The sequence below is a fragment of the Musca autumnalis genome, unplaced genomic scaffold (assembly GCF_047663935.1).
Source record: "Musca autumnalis isolate F117 unplaced genomic scaffold, ASM4766393v1 scaffold_1, whole genome shotgun sequence".
Taxonomy (NCBI): domain Eukaryota; kingdom Metazoa; phylum Arthropoda; class Insecta; order Diptera; family Muscidae; genus Musca; species Musca autumnalis.
In genome coordinates, this window is record NW_027411644.1 from 188513952 (window position 1) to 188530212 (window position 16261).

Here is a 16261-nt window from a genome sequence, read left to right on the forward strand (position 1 = left end):
TCGACAACAATTAAGTGTTTATGTTCGTATATTTTTCACAATGGAAGCGGCAATATATCCAGGAATGCCCACCACAGGGCAACATCGGTCAGATGTAAGAAATGTAACCGCATCCAGACAACTGCGATAGTCATAGTCTTCGGAATACGGAACACCAACACAGTTTCCCAAACAACAATGAACGCCACATATTGTTGTTCAGGGCCCCGGAAATGCATCGATCCTGTAATTCAAATGCAACGGTGTCCGCAACAAAGTCATTGAAATTATAGACTTTTTGAGTCGGAGAAACATTATGGTCGCAGCGATCCAGAAAAGAATGTTCACCATAAGTGTAGCTCTCAGCGTTGCGATTGTTACAACATTTTGCGGAAGAATCGTACAAGAAGCGTTGGAGGTGGACTTGTCTTCCTTATTCATCAGTCTGTCCACAGTCTGTCCTATCTCGCTTGAGCTTGATTCTAGTGGCCCACATATGGAATGTATGGGGTAGCATTGAAGTGTGGGACTGCTGATGTAGAATTGCTTAGTGTGTACATGAATGAATAGTTCTTCCTGCGTTATATACCTTATATTAGTTCGCTTTTAGAGGAGTTTTGGAGTTCCTTTGCTAGGGGGTTTCAATGTTCATTATAAGCTTCCCAATGACTCGAGAGATACAGGGCAAACCGAGCAAATATATAGCTCCACGTTGTGAGCGAAGATTCTGCTACGAGGGTAAGGGGAGATTGCCACAGCTAGCCAGACATCATCATTGTCGCACCGGGTCTGATAAATTACCTGTTCTGGCAGCCCATCATTACCCTTGGCTCAGCCCACCTGTTTATCATCGTCTTCGTAGAAATACCACCCGAATCATACCCTTTGACCGCCGTACTTTTTTGAGCCAAGAAAAATTTGATTGGCAAGGGTTCAGTGAATTTACCAATCACCGCTTCAGAGACCTGTCCAATCCCTCAGATCCTCGGGTAGATGAGAGAATTTTCCAGGACATCATCACAGCGGCAGTCATTCGCTACATTTTTGCTAGTAGAATACCCGAAATTAGAACAAATTTCCCAGTGGAGGAAAAGAGACTACCAAAAGAACGTGCTGAGCTTTGTCCTACGAACCATGATGACCAAGGAGTTAGGGAACTTATTTCGGAAGTCCAAAGCATAGTAGGGGAGCATAATCGGAAAAATTCGCTAGACAACCAACACAACATTAGTTCGAGATTAAGTAAAGTGTGGGCAACAGTGAAATCACTCTCGAATCCTGGAAAGAACGGCTGTTACTTTTAACGGCTTGACAGTGACAGATCCGAAGACGTGTTGTTTTAAACGGCAATTTACAGAGCACCACGAAAGTGATAGGGCGAAGAGGAGTATGCCGTAAAAGAGCCCTCTCAGCCTAGGAGGTACCAACATACTCACCGAGCCTCAATTGTAATGCTTAGGCCATTGGATGAACCGGGAGTTTAGTGTTCGAAAAGTGTCGTCAATTTGTTCTAACTCCAAAATTGGTAGATTGTCAAGTTGGATACTGGAGCCAGGGAGAGATGCAAGCAGAGGCGAATCTTACAGGCCGATTACCTCCTGTCGCCTGTAGAAAATATTCCAGAAGCACTAGTATGAAAATATCTGGAGTATGAAATATCTGTATCTGAATCCAATACTGTTTATCACCTGAAATGTTCAAATAGGGCTCCCCTGAATGTAATGGTTGATGGTGTCCTGATTCCGACCACTATGTTTGAGTCGTTCGTGCTAAGCACAGCTATTTGCGATAAGATCCGAAGAAGAAAATGTCCTCAGTTGGTTGGCCGGCACTTTGGAAAATTTTACAGGTGCATCAGCACAACAAAATGTCATCACAATCTAGTAGATAGGCTTTCCCATCCAGGGACGTCAGAAGAGATCTTTATCATGTAGGGAGAAAGGTCCAAAGGTTTAAACGCGAACATCTAGATTGACGAGCCTATCAGGTAGGCATGGATAGCATTAATGCTGATGCAGCTACGCAGGTTGCACAAGGATACAGATTGAACACCGTACTCAGAGACCACAGTCTATTCGTCGCAGCAGAAGAACGCCAGCTGCTAAGGTAAACACTATTGGTTTTAGCCCAATTAAAAACTGTACGATACAATCGCCTCAATTCGTATTGTTCCCGAATTAATTGCACGTTACATTTATTTAATTGCCCGGCTTGATCTAGTCACAGAGGAACCAGAACAACAACAAATTATGACTATCATAGATTACGAATTGTGTTAATTCGAGTTTCGAGTCGAGAAACCAAAGGCATTTATCTCTCTCATAGCTGAAGCTATTATTGAATATGTATGGAGTGCCAAATGGTCACATCTTTTATCAAGGGATAATATAACGAAACTCCTTCCCTCTAAATCCATTGAGTTGTAATGGCTTATTTGATTCACAACTACCTATTCTTAGACAGTAGGGTTATGACTTTTTTACATTTTTTCTAAAAAATAATTTCCTATAGTGAGAATGAATGAACTTTGTTGTCCTATTAATGGCAAAAATAACATGCATTTCATTTTATTATAAAAAGGTGCCACACAACAAAATTAGAAAAAATCTATGAAATGAAAAAATTTGTTTCTAAAAAATTATTTCCTGTTACACGAATGAATGGCCTTTCTCCTATTAATGACTAAAATAACTTTTATTCCATTTAAATTTTAAAAAAGGTCCCGCACAAACCACTTTTAATTTTTATGATATATGAAATAAAGTTTTATATAATATTAAATGATATAATAAAATAGTGAGAAACAAACGGTTATGTCGTGTGGTTATGTCGTGTGCCCCCATACCTTGTTTTTAGTGAAATATCTGCTTATAGTGACTTAAATAAAATTGTCAAAAGTTCTAAAAAATAAAAACTTTAAAAGCTTATTGTGCGGAAGCTTTATCTATCGAATCACTTTAGAATTAAGATTTTATGGAATCTTATGTTAAAACTCATCAAAATATCATACAGGGATACGAGCTTGTAAAAAATGCATAACCCTAATATACATATGATAACTGGGCATTCCACCATATCACTATTTTGAAGTTTATAATTTTTAAATTTGCATTAGCAATGGACCGAAAACCTCCGGGTCCAGGTTTTACAATGATTCCATTACAATTTCACTAACATAACCTCTTACAGTTTTATTCTTATTTCTCAAAAACCTACAATGAATTCTTTAACTGATTGCATTTTTTCTTCTTCTTATTTTAGATTTCTGTTGAAACACGCCCTTTGACAGCTGCTGCTCTACCACAAACCCAATTACAACAGCAGCAACAACAACAACAACAGCCAGCAGTGACACATCATGAACGTTATATACCACCACCACTGGACATTTTAGCCGAGCAACAGGAACAACCGTTGCAGCAACAACAACATAGTTATCAAGCAAATGTCTTTACCTCCCCTGGTACAGTAACACCAGCTACAGTGGCAGCAACACCAGTAACTGCTGCCATTGAGCCACAACAACAGCAGCAACATGTAGGTGGTGCAGTTTCAACAAATGGCATTTTTGAAAATGGCAAGGTTCGTATACATTGCCCCCGGGGCTTTTGTGTAGAATTTCTCCTTTTTTTGGAAAATCATTTACAACTTGTCAGACGTTACGTAGGTCGTCGTCGGATGGCATACAACTATCCTGCGAGTGGGATGTTGTCTTCAGCCTGCCCAGCTATTGCTTTTGGGGCCAACAACCAAAAATAAAAAAATAAGCCAAACATGAAACTGTGAACTTTATGTGTTTATTTAACCCAAGTGCTGCTTGGAGCACGCTTCACTAGCCAAAGAATTTTAAACAGAACAAAACATTTTTTTTGGCATTCTTGTCGAATATTTTTTGCGATTTTTTTTAAATCTGCTACACAATGAAAGTGAAGAAAAAAAAACGAAAAAAATAAACTGTAACGACGACAAGCAACAATCGTCAGCGGCCATAACAAAACAATTGACTGTCTTGTTGAAATGATGCTGCTGCTGATGTTGGTACTGGCTTCTAAACGTTTTATCTTCTTGAATTTGTGCAAAATATAAGAAAATTGCACGATTTAAAGAACAGTTAAGCAATGAGTTTATAAAGAGTTTTCACTGGGAAAATGTTTTTCAACTTGTTTTATGTTTGCCACGTACTTCGTTGAAAACATTTGTTTTTTAATACGTTTTCGTTTTTCTCTTTCTTTGTTTTGTTTGTGCTATTAAGACTATATTTAAGTAAATGATATTTTTGCTAGGAGATATTTATCTACTTTGATGGTATTTTTATTAACTTGGCAGTATAGACTGTCTGGATTTTTTTGAGAAAACAGAATTTAGAATTTGAGTGGTAGCTTCAAAAAACATTAGATTCTCTCTGCTTATTACTAATTATTTTATAAAAAAAGAACTTCAGTTCCATGTATAATATTTTATCTGACCGTATTAACATAGATTCCTCCTATGATATTGGACTAGACATTAGATGCATATTATTACAAATGAGTTCATTATCTGGTTTTAGGGCATAATCTGCATTTTTTTTTACTAAATCCGTCCAGTAGTGCGTTTCTCTAACACATTTTTTGAGTTACCGACAAAAATCGGTAACATTAAAACGCAAAATTATGAATGAAAAGTTCAAATAAAAGTGGACAACACTCTTGCTATCGGTAGAACTTTACGACTGTTTTTTATTCGTCGCTAACTTACCGAAAAACATCGGTAACTACCGAAATTATAAACATTTTAATTTATTCGACAATTGTCGGTAACTCCAAAATTGAGTTAGAGAATCGCACTACATGTTTGTGATAAAAAAATTAAATTCTAGTATTGATTGCATTTATTTTCAATTCGTATACCAAAAAAATCCAACTATTCCTACAAATGTACCAAAAGCTGCAAATATATTCAAACGAACTCGACATACAAAAAAAATAAATGAATAAAAAAGGGATAAAAGATGGGAATCGAAAATAACACTGATAAAAATTGAAGGGGGAACGTGGAGGGTGGTGAGGAAAGGGTAATAATAATCATTTCGCCTTACCAATACTTTTCCCCCATCACCATCCCTCTCCTCCACCCTTCACCTCTCCACTTCCACCGTTTTCTATTATTCGTGGATTGTTCAAAAATATTTTTAATTTATTCGTGGATTTTTTAAAAATATTTTTACAATATTCGTGATTTTTTTAATAATATTTATACAATATTCGTGGATTTTTAAAAATATTTTTGCAATGTTCGTGAATTTTTTTAAAATAGTTTTACAATATTCGTGTATTTTTTAAAAATATTTTTGTGGATTTTTTAAAGATATTATAAATTTATTCTTGGATTTTTTAAAAATATTTTTGCAATGTCCGTGAATTTTTTAAAATATTTTTTTTCGAGAGTTTTTTAAAAATATTTTTACACAATATTCGTGGATTTTTTAAAAATATGTTGACATTATTCGTGGATTTTTTAAAAATATTTTTACAATATTCGTGGATTTTTTAAAAAATATTTTTACAATATTCGTGGATTTTTTAAAAATATTTTTACAATATTCATGGATTTTTTAAAAATATTTTTATTCGTGGATTTTTTAAAAATATGTTTACACTATTCGTAGATTTTTTAAAAATATTGTTACAATTTACGTGGATTTTTTAAAAAGATTTTTTACAATATTCGTGTATTTTTTAAAAATAATTTTTACAATATTCCTGGATTTTTTAAAAATAGTTTTATTCGTGGATTTTTTTTGTACTATCTACGAATAGTAATTTTTTAAAAATATTGTTACAATTTACGTGAATTTTTTAAAAATATTTTTTACAACATTCGTGTATTTTTTAAAAATATTTTTTACAATATTCGTGTTTTTTTAAATATTTTTATAATATTCGTCGCTTTTTTTTAAAAATATTTTTACAATATTCGTGAATGTTTTAAAAATAATTTTCCCTGATCGTGGATTGTTTAAAATTTTTTTTCAATAATGGATTTTTTAAAAGTTATTTTTACAATATTCGTGGATTTTTTAAAAAGTATTTATTTTTACAATATACGTGGACTTTTAATATATTTTAAACACATTTTCAGTATTCGTTGATTATTTACAAATATTGTTCACATATTCGTTATTTTTTTAAATATATATATTTTTTTATTTTTAAAAATATTTTTACAATATTCGTTGATTAAAAAAAAACTATTTTTACAATATTTTTGTGGATTTTTTTTTAAAATATTTTTCCATAATAGTTGATTTTTTTAAAAATGTTTTTACAATTACATAGATATTTTAAATTTTAATCCAATATTCGTGAATTCTTAAAAAAAATATTTTACCAATCGGATTTTTTAAAAAATATTTTCCAATTATCTTGGCGTATATTAGCCAATTTGTTAAAACATAGTTTTCCAATATTTGCAGTTTTTTAAAAACACATTTTTCCAATATTAATAGGTTTAAAAAATTCAATATTCATTGAGTTTTTAAATGCTTTTCCAATATTCGTGGATTTTTTAAAAAATATTTGTCTAATATTAGTGGGGTTTTAAAATATATTGTTCCAATATTCGTGGATCTTTAATAATATTTTTCCAATATTCGTGGATTCTTTAAACATATTTTTCCAATATTCGTGGATTGTTTAAACACATTTTTCCAATATTCGTGAATTTTTTAAAATATTTTTCAAAATTCGTGGATTTTGAAAAAATATTTTTTCAATGTTCGTAAATTTTTTAAAATATTTTTTCAAAATTCGTGGATTTTGAAAAATATTTTTTCAATGTTCGTAAATTTGTAAAAATGTTTTTGCTATATTCTTGAATTTAAAAATATTTTTCCTACATTCGTGAATTTAAACAAAAAAATTTAATATTCGTGGATTTTAAAAAATATATAATATTCGTGGATTTTAAAAAAATCTCAATTTCAATATTCGTGCGTGGAAAAAATTAGTTTTGTAATATTTCCGGATTAAAAAAATATATTTCTAATATTCGTGGATTAAAAAATATTTTTCAATTATTCGTGAATTTTTAAAGAATATTTTTCCAAAATATTTGGATTTTTTAAAAATATTTTTCAAATATACCTGGATTTTTTAAATATTTTCCAATATTCGTGAATTTTTTAAAAATATGTTTCCAATATTAGTGGATTTTTTAAAAATATTCGTGAATTTTTTTTTAATAATTTTTTAATATTCGTTCATTTTCTTAAATATTTTTCCAATATTTGAACATTTTAATTTGGTATCAAAATGACATTCCTGCAATTTAAACGGTATTTCCATTTAAGAACATAGCGAATACAGTCGACAATTTTTCAGTTTTGATTTTCTGTCCACTGAGAACCCTAAATTCATCCCTTAGATATGATTAGAGTTATTTTATCCCCTTTATGGCGTACATGGGTTAAATATTACAATAAATTTAAAATTATTTTCGCTGAACTAATATCGGCTTAAAGAATGTAAAATTAATGAATAAGTCATTTAATTCCTGATATATCCACTCTTAAGCTGTAACGTGTAAATACTTTGCATATTGACCTTGGCTTTAATTACACACATCGCTCATGGGCAGCGAAATAAACGATTGGCAGCCGCACTATGAACTCGTTCTTTCTTACCAATTACCTATTCTGGTAATTTGAAATCACGTCAGGCCATAAAGAAGTGAAAGAAGGAAATCCCGCAACTGTTTCATGTCCAGTTGCTTCCACAAATGAAAGAAAAAAATCACTACCAAGTAATGGTTGGTTGGCCCCTTAATGAAAATGCAACAACTGACCGATATGGCGGCAGCAGCAGCTGAGCGTGCTACGTAGTACGAAAGGCTTTTCATTGTGTAACGCTCCATTACCCGAAAAACATACAGGCATGAGACCATATTGTTGTTCGCTTTTCAGTTGAACATTGATATATTTCTTCCATCCATATACATACATATATTTGTAAGCCTGTATTGTATGCTATTTTATGTTTTTTTCTCTCTATTTTTTCATTGCATATTTTCAGGATGGTCCATTGAGTTATATAACATTGCATACCACATTGATACGCGATCAAATTGGTCAAGGTTTGGGCTTTAGCATTGCCGGTGGACGAGGTTCACCACCCTACAAAGATGGATGCGATGGAATTTTCATTTCACGCATAACTGAAGGCAGTCTGGCTCATCGCGATGGCAAAATAATGGTGGGAGACCGTGTAATGGCGGTAAGTATGGCCACAATTACATTTTAGCGTATTGAGGGAGGAGAGAGAAGGAATCATTGGTCGAGGCAACAGCTGGGTCATCATCATGTGCAACAGCCGCCTCAGTTTGCCACAATTTAAACTCGAAATTAATGTTGAATCATTTCAGTGAACAAGTGTGCTCTTAAATAACAACGCGATGTACATCTATTTTATGGCGTCTATCTCTAGTGCTGGTTTTATGTTTCGTTTTGGCCATAAAACCAACTGATTCAATGTTTGTTACAAGGCAACCTTTTGGCCCGCAGTGTCCAGTCGACGTTGGCCAAGTATTTATTTGTCTATTGGTCTGTCTGTCTAACTGTCTCTATGTGTCTATCGGCCTGTCATTTCGACTTTATTGCAACATTGTGCAATTTTCATTCTATACCCTATGTTTTTTGCTATCATTGCAATTCATTCATTCTTTGCGAACTTTAATTGTAAAATTGCAATCATTTTTGTACGTGATGTTGATGGCTTTGATGCTACTGTTGATGATGATGATGATGAGCAAATTCTGCAATATAATCATGATGATATTTTCGATGCTAACCATATGCACAGTTATAATATTGAAGAGGGTTCGGTTATCGGTTAATAGGGAACCACAATTTGGCATGAATGAAGGCGGGACTAGCTTACTTTTGGAGAACGCTTTTCAATAAATGTGGATTTTTAACAATATTGTTCTATATTCCTGATGTTTTAATACGTTTTCCAATACTCGTGGTTTTTATACCCTCAGCATTTATGCTAACGAGGGTATATACACTTTCATACGGGCAAAATGTGCCTCATCGAAATAATGGTTTTAGACCCCAAGTATGTTTGGACGAAATGTGTTTCAGACAATTTGGAGTCGATTGAGCAATGTCCGTCCGTCTGTCTGTCTGGCTGGAGCGCACGATAACTCTCGAACGGATGGACCGATTCGGTTCAAATTTTGGCTTTCGTAATATTTTGCCCAAACTTAGTTTAAGTTCGAAGATGAGCTATATCGGTCCACTCCTTCCGGTACCTCCCCCACAAAAGTTCGAAAATGTTCGGAAAATTTGTGCGCACGATATCTCTTGAAGGGAGTAACCGATTTGGTCCATACTTTGCCCATCGTGGAGCGTGTACCAGACTTAGATTAGGTTTTAATATTGACTCAATCGGTCCACTCCGTCGGGTACCTCCCACACAAAAATTTGGAAAGTTCAGTTTAGGACCATCTCTCGAATCGCTTTGATTTTTGCTTTAGCAACTTGTATTCACTGCCCTCCATACGACGGTATAAGTTTCATCAGGGGCAAGTCCATACTTCCTGAGAAAATAGCCTGAAAGATGAAAAAACCCCTATGACACCGTGTGAGGAGGTTGGAGGGCAAAATAACTCTCGAACAGGTCTGCCGATTCGGTCCAAAGTTTGGCCTTAGTAATATTTTGTCCAAACATAGTTTAAGTTGGAAGATATGCCATATCGGTCCACTCCTTCAGGTACCTCCCCCACAAAAGTTCAAAAATGTTCGGAAAAATTGTGCGTACGATAACTCTTGAGAGTGGCCGAATTGGACCGTACTTTACACATCCTAATATATCTACCAGATATAGATCAGGTTCAAATATGGACTATATTTGTCCACTCCATCCGGTACCTTCCACACAAAATTTCGGATACATGTTCACTTTAAGACCTGCTTTCGAATCACTTTGATTTTTGTTGAAGCAACTTGCATTCGCTGCCTCAATTGCGATGGTAAAAGTTGTTTCAGGGGCAAGCCCATACTTCCTGAGCAAACATCCCTGAAGTTGTAAAAAACCCATCTGGTACCATATGTAGTGGCTGCAGATCCATTCTTTTTAGTATCTCCTCCACAAAACTTTTGATCTTTAATCCTAATCAACATTTTTATCAGTTCAAATGCCCAAAATTTTTAAAACTCCCTAAATACATGCGTTTTTTGTGAAAAAATTGTTTCAATATACACAGGCTGAGGGTATATCTCTGTCGGCAAAGCCGACTGATACTTTTTTACTTGTTTAAGATATTTTCAAATATACGTGGATTTTTTAAAACTATTTTTTCCAATTTTCGTGGATGAAAAATATTTTTAAAATATTCGTCCATTAAAAATATGTTTTCAACATTTGTCCATTAAAAATATTTTTCAAATATTCGTGGATTTTTTAAAAATATTTTTCAAATATTCGTGGATTTTTTAAAAATATTTTTCAAATATTCGTGGATTTTTTAAAAATATTTTTCAAATATTCGTGGATTTTTTAAAAATATTTTTCAAATATTCGTGGATTTTTTAAAAATATTTTTCAAATATTCGTGGATTTTTTAAAAAAATTTTTCAAATATTCGTGGATTTTTTAAAAATATTTTTCAAATATTCATGGATTTTTTAAAAATATTTTTCAAATATTCGTGGATTTTTTCAAAATATTTTTCAAATATTCGTGGATTTTTTAAAAATATTTTTCAAATATTCGTGGATTTTTTAAAAATATTTTTCAAATATTCGTGGATTTTTTAAAAATATTTTTCAAATATTCGTGGATTTTTTAAAAATATTTTTCAAATATTCGTGGATTTTTTAAAAATATTTTTCAAATATTCGTGGATTTTTTAAAAATATTTTTCAAATATTCGTGGATTTTTTAAAAATATTTTTCAAATATTCGTGGATTTTTTAAAAATATTTTTCAAATATTCGTGGATTTTTTAAAAATATTTTTCAAATATTCGTGGATTTTTTAAAAATATTTTTCAAATATTCGTGGATTTTTTAAAAATATTTTTCAAATATTCGTGGATTTTTTAAAAATATTTTTCAAATATTCGTGGATTTTTTTAATATTTTCAGTATTTGTGGATTTTTTAAAAAAATGTTTCCAATATTCCTGGATTTTTAAAAATATTTTTCCAATATTCGTGGATTTTTAAGAACATTTCTCCAATATTAGTGGATTTTAAGAATACTTTTCCAATATTCGTGGATTTTTAAGGTTACTTTTCAAATGTTCGCGGATTTTTAAGGTTACTTTTCAAATGTTCGCGGATTTATATATATATTTCTATACTCGTGGATTTTTTAAAAATACCTTTCCAATATTCGTGGATTTTTTAAAAATATTTCTCCTTTACTCGTGGATTTTTTAAAAATATTTTGGATTGGATTTTTTAAGAATTGTTTTAACATTATTCTTGAAGTGTTCAAGAATATATTTCCAATATTCGTGAATTTTTTAAGACCTTTTTGCATTATTCTTGAAGTGTTCAAGAATATATTTCCAATATTCGTGGATTTTTTTTTCTATAGCCAATATTTTAAATAATTATTAAGTTCAGTTTCAATCACTCCAAACTACAAATTTCACAAAATTGAATAAAATCTATTAGAATTTGATTTCTACCATCCTTCCCTCTCTCCTGGCGTGTCTCTGGACAAATAAATTTTCAATTCATTCGAGTCACTCACTAACCCATCCACTACAATCACCATCACTCTTCTCTCCCATCGCAGATTAATGGCAATGACATGACAAATGCCCAACATGATGCTGCTGTCCAATGTCTGACACAACCACAACGTTTTGTTCGTTTGGTTTTACAAAGAGAATATCGAGGACCATTGGATGCACCCTTGAGCCCACACAGTCCGGCTGTATTGAATGCATTGAGCCCGTCAGGTTATCTAAACAATCGTCCGGGTAAGTGGAAAATGTGGCATGACCACAACAGCAGTAACCAACAACAACAATAATAATGACAAAGTAAAATTGCAAATCTAATAAATGTTTATATTTTCCATCACAAAAATGTTGACAGGTAATTTTAAACGTTCCATTGGTGACATGATTGACGAACAGCACCAGCAGCAGCACCAACAACAACATCAAATGATTTACCATACCCAACAGACTCCGGTATCCTATGATTCTAATAAAAATCTAGCTAACTTGTCAACGGCGCCAACACAAACAACAATGCCTGCCACTGTGAGTCCTAATATAGTGCCTGCAACAAAAGCAAATGGCTTTGCTAATGCCACAGTTCATCAACAGCAACAACAACAACTCCTACAACAGACAACACCTCAGCTCCAGCCCCAACAAATTGACAAAGTAACAGGTTTACCTGTACCAGCACCCAGACGTTCTAATTCCATACCTTTGGGTGATGGTCCAGCCGAAGCAGCTCCAACACCGGTTGCAACACCGGTTACACAACCAACATCAAAAGCATTAACATCTCCAACAATTTCATCCAATCAAAATGGTTCTTTACCTCATGCGGCAACAGCAAAAGCCGCCGCCACCTCTGATCCAATTGAAACTCAGGTATGTTTTCATGTCACGCCGAAGGTTTGTTTTCTTTAGTTATTTAAGTGTTTCCTTCTTTGTTTTTTAATTTTTAAGTTTGCCCGCATTATCTTCCAATGTCGCCGTCTTTTATTGTTTTTTTTCTACATCCGGTTTAAAGCCACAATATTCATTCACTCAGCAAGCATTTTGTTTTGAGAATTTGTTAATGACATATCATCATGATGCATATTTTCATAAATTCCCAAGTTTAGTATTAGGAAATTCATTGAAGCCAACACGAATTTATTTTAACCATAATTTCAAGAAAAACTTACTTGAAACTAATTCAAACATACATTTTGGAGGTCCTTTAGTTTCATTCTTTGGATGAATGCTTATAGATTTTCAAATATTTTGAAAAATGCAATCTCGAGTGACCGTAATTGCGAAATTATTTAGGTGGCCGTTTGAATATGTGTTCTACAGTGGATTTAAATTCTAGTTATACAGTTGTGGCCAGCTAATTTGGGATACTAAACTAATTTTAACATGTGTCGAGTGATGTCAAAACATACTGAGATTCCACATACTGAGAGAACACAAGCAGTAAAATAAACTTTAAAGCTAATTAAAGCACACTTTTCTAACGGAATTCTTTATGTTGAGATACTTAATAGTTGATTGAGTTGAAGTCATGTTTCACACTCAACGGAGGTCCTATAAAAGCCCAAAATATTACTATAATCCTTAATAATGTGCTTTAGGCTTTATTTTGCATTTATGCACCACGATATACAGATTATTTGATTCTTTGTATTCAATATCAAATGCATATTTGGCATTTGCGTTTTTAAAATATTTTTCCAATATTCGTGGTGTTTTCAATATTTGTGGATTTTTTAAAATATTTTTTCCAATATTCGTGGATTGTTTAAAAATACTTTTCCAATATACGTGCATTTTTTAAAAATGTTTTTCCAATATTTGTTATATTTTTTTTAATATTTTTCCAATATCCGTGGATTTTTTAAAATATCTTTCCAATATTTGTGGATTTTTTAATAACATTTTCAATATTCGTGCATTTTTTTAAAAATATTTTTCCAATATTCGTGGATTTTTTCAAATGTTTTCCAATATTCGTGTATTTGTAAAATATATTTCCCATACTCGAGGATTAAAAAAATATATATATTCCAATATTCGTGAATTTAAAAAATGTTCCAATATTCGTGAATTTAAAAAAATGTTCCAATATTCGTGAATTAAAAAAAAATCCAATATTCGTGGTTTTTTAAAAATATTTTTCCGATATTCGTGGATTAAAAAAAAAAAATATTCCAATATTCGTGATTTTTTACACCCTCAGCATTTATGCTAAAGCGGGTATATACACTTTCATACGGGCAAATGTGCCTCATCGAAATAATGGTTTTAGACCTCAAGTATGTTTGGACGGAATTTCTAGTCGATTTAGCAATGTCCGTTCGTCTGTCTGTCTGGCTGGTGCGCACGATAAATCTCGAACGGATCAACAGACTCGAACCAAATTCTGGGTATCGTAATATTGTGCCTAAACTTAGTTTAAGTTTGAAGATAAGCCATATCGGTACACTCTTTCAGGTACCTCCCCAAAAAAGTTCAAAAATGTTCGGAAAAGTTGTGCGCACGATAACTCTTGAAGGGAGTAACCGATTTAGTCCCTACTTTGCACATCGCGAAATTTCTATCAGACTTCGGTGAGGTTCCAATATGGACTCAATCGGTCCACTCCTTCGGGTACCTCCCACACAAAATTTCGGATAAGTTCAGTTTAGGACCTGCTCTCGAATCGCTTTGATTTTTGTTGCAACAACTTGTATTCACTTCCCCCCATACGACGGTACAAGTATCATCAGTTGCAAGTCTATACTTCCTGAGAAAACAACCCTAAAGGTGTAAAAAACTCTGGGGATTTGGTCGATTTGGTCCAAACTTTGGCCTTCGTCGTATTTTGTCCAAACTTAGTTTCAGTTCGAAGATGGGCAATACCGGTCCACAATTTCCAGTACCCCCCCCCCCCAAAAAAAAAAATTAAAAAAAATGTTATACACGATACACTTTCTTGAACAGGGTAACCAATTTGGTCCACACTTTGGATCTTCTAAAATGGCCCATATTGGTCCTCCCCTTAGTACTTCCCCTGAAAAACTTCAACATTTTTCTATAAGTGCAGTTTAGGATCTGTTCAAAGATCCTTTGGAAATCTATACCGATGCTATTGTGGTCTGCTTGTTTGTGGTCCCGTGGAAAAGTTCTTGCTATACGATGACCCACTGTAAAGTATAGTACACACTGACAACCAAAACTGTCAGTCATCGAGGTTTATTTCGTGAATATCAAAGACTAACTGACAAATTTCTTTTGTAATCTCTAAATAATACCGTATATATTGTATTTCAAACGTTTTTACCTAAATAAATGTTGTTATTTGCCGGAAAATTGTCCTAAAAGTACGTTGACTGTCAGTTTTGAATGATAGTGTGTACTCCCCTTAATGACTTGTGGATGCGATATCTATCGAAAAGATATGACTCCTAAAATAAGATCCACTTTTATAATGGACTATGTCGGTCCATTCCTTCAAGTACAACTATAATCCTAATCCACATTTTTGTCTGTAGGTTACAATGCTCAAAAAGGGACACAAAATTCTGAAAAGACCCTCAATACATTCGATCTGTCCGTAGATGACTGCCAATTCACATAGACTGAGGGTATATCTCTGTCGGCAAAGCCGACTGATACTTTTTTTACATGTTTAAAAATATTTTTCCAATATTCGTAGATTTTTTAAAAATATTTTTCCATCATTCGTAGATTATCTAAAATTATTTTTCCAACATTCGTAGATTATCTAAAAATATTTTTCCAATATTCGTGGATTTTTGAAAAATATTTTTTCAATATTCGTGGATTTTTTTTTAAATATTTTTCCATCATTCGTAGATTATCTAAAAATTTTTTTCCAAAATTCGTAGATTATCTAAAAATATTTTTCCAATATTCGTGGTTTTTAAAAAATATTTTTTCAATATTCGTGGATTTTTTTTTTAATTTTTTTCCAAATTGTTGAATTTTGTTTAAAATATTTGTTAATATTTTTCCAGCAGTCGTGGATTAAAAAAGTAATATTTTACCAATATTCCTGGATTTTTTTTTTTTAAAATTTGTTTACAATATTCGTGGATTTTTTAAATTTGTTTACAATATTCGTGGATTTTTTAATTTTTTTTTTTTTTACAATATTCGTGGATTTTTTAATTTTGTTTTACAATATTCGTGGATATTTTTAAATATTTGTTAATATTTTTCCAACATTCGTGGATTAAACAAATTTATTTAACATTTTTTTACATTATTCGTGGATTTTTTTTTTAAATATTTGTTAAAACATTCGTGGATTAAGAAAGTAAAATTTTTCCAATATTCGTGAATTTTTTAAAATATTTTTTAATTTTTGTCCAATATTTGTGGGCTTGTTAAAAAATGTTTTTAACATTTTTCTAAAATTCGTGGATTTTTTAAAAATATTTTTCCAATATTCGTGGGTTGGTTAAAAAAATATTTTTCCAATATTCGTGTATTTGTTTAAAAATATTTTTAATATATTTCCAACGTTCGCGGATTTTTAAAAAATATTTTTTCAATATTCGTGTATAATATTTTTAAAT

At 32.2% G+C, this 16261-nt stretch overlaps 1 protein-coding gene across 42 annotated transcripts in view; it reads left to right on the forward strand.

Moving 5' to 3' along the window:
• Positions 1-16261, forward strand: part of LOC141388847 (protein lap4-like) — a 667534-nt gene that overhangs the window by 360943 nt on the left and 290330 nt on the right. For all 42 annotated transcript variants that reach the window (XM_073959312.1, XM_073959313.1, XM_073959314.1 and 39 more), the window contains 4 exons: positions 3241-3561; positions 8031-8231; positions 11768-11954; positions 12073-12584. In XM_073959312.1, coding sequence (XP_073815413.1) covers positions 3241-3561; positions 8031-8231; positions 11768-11954; positions 12073-12584 — 1221 coding nt within the window. The remainder of the gene's footprint in view (positions 1-3240; positions 3562-8030; positions 8232-11767; positions 11955-12072; positions 12585-16261) is intronic.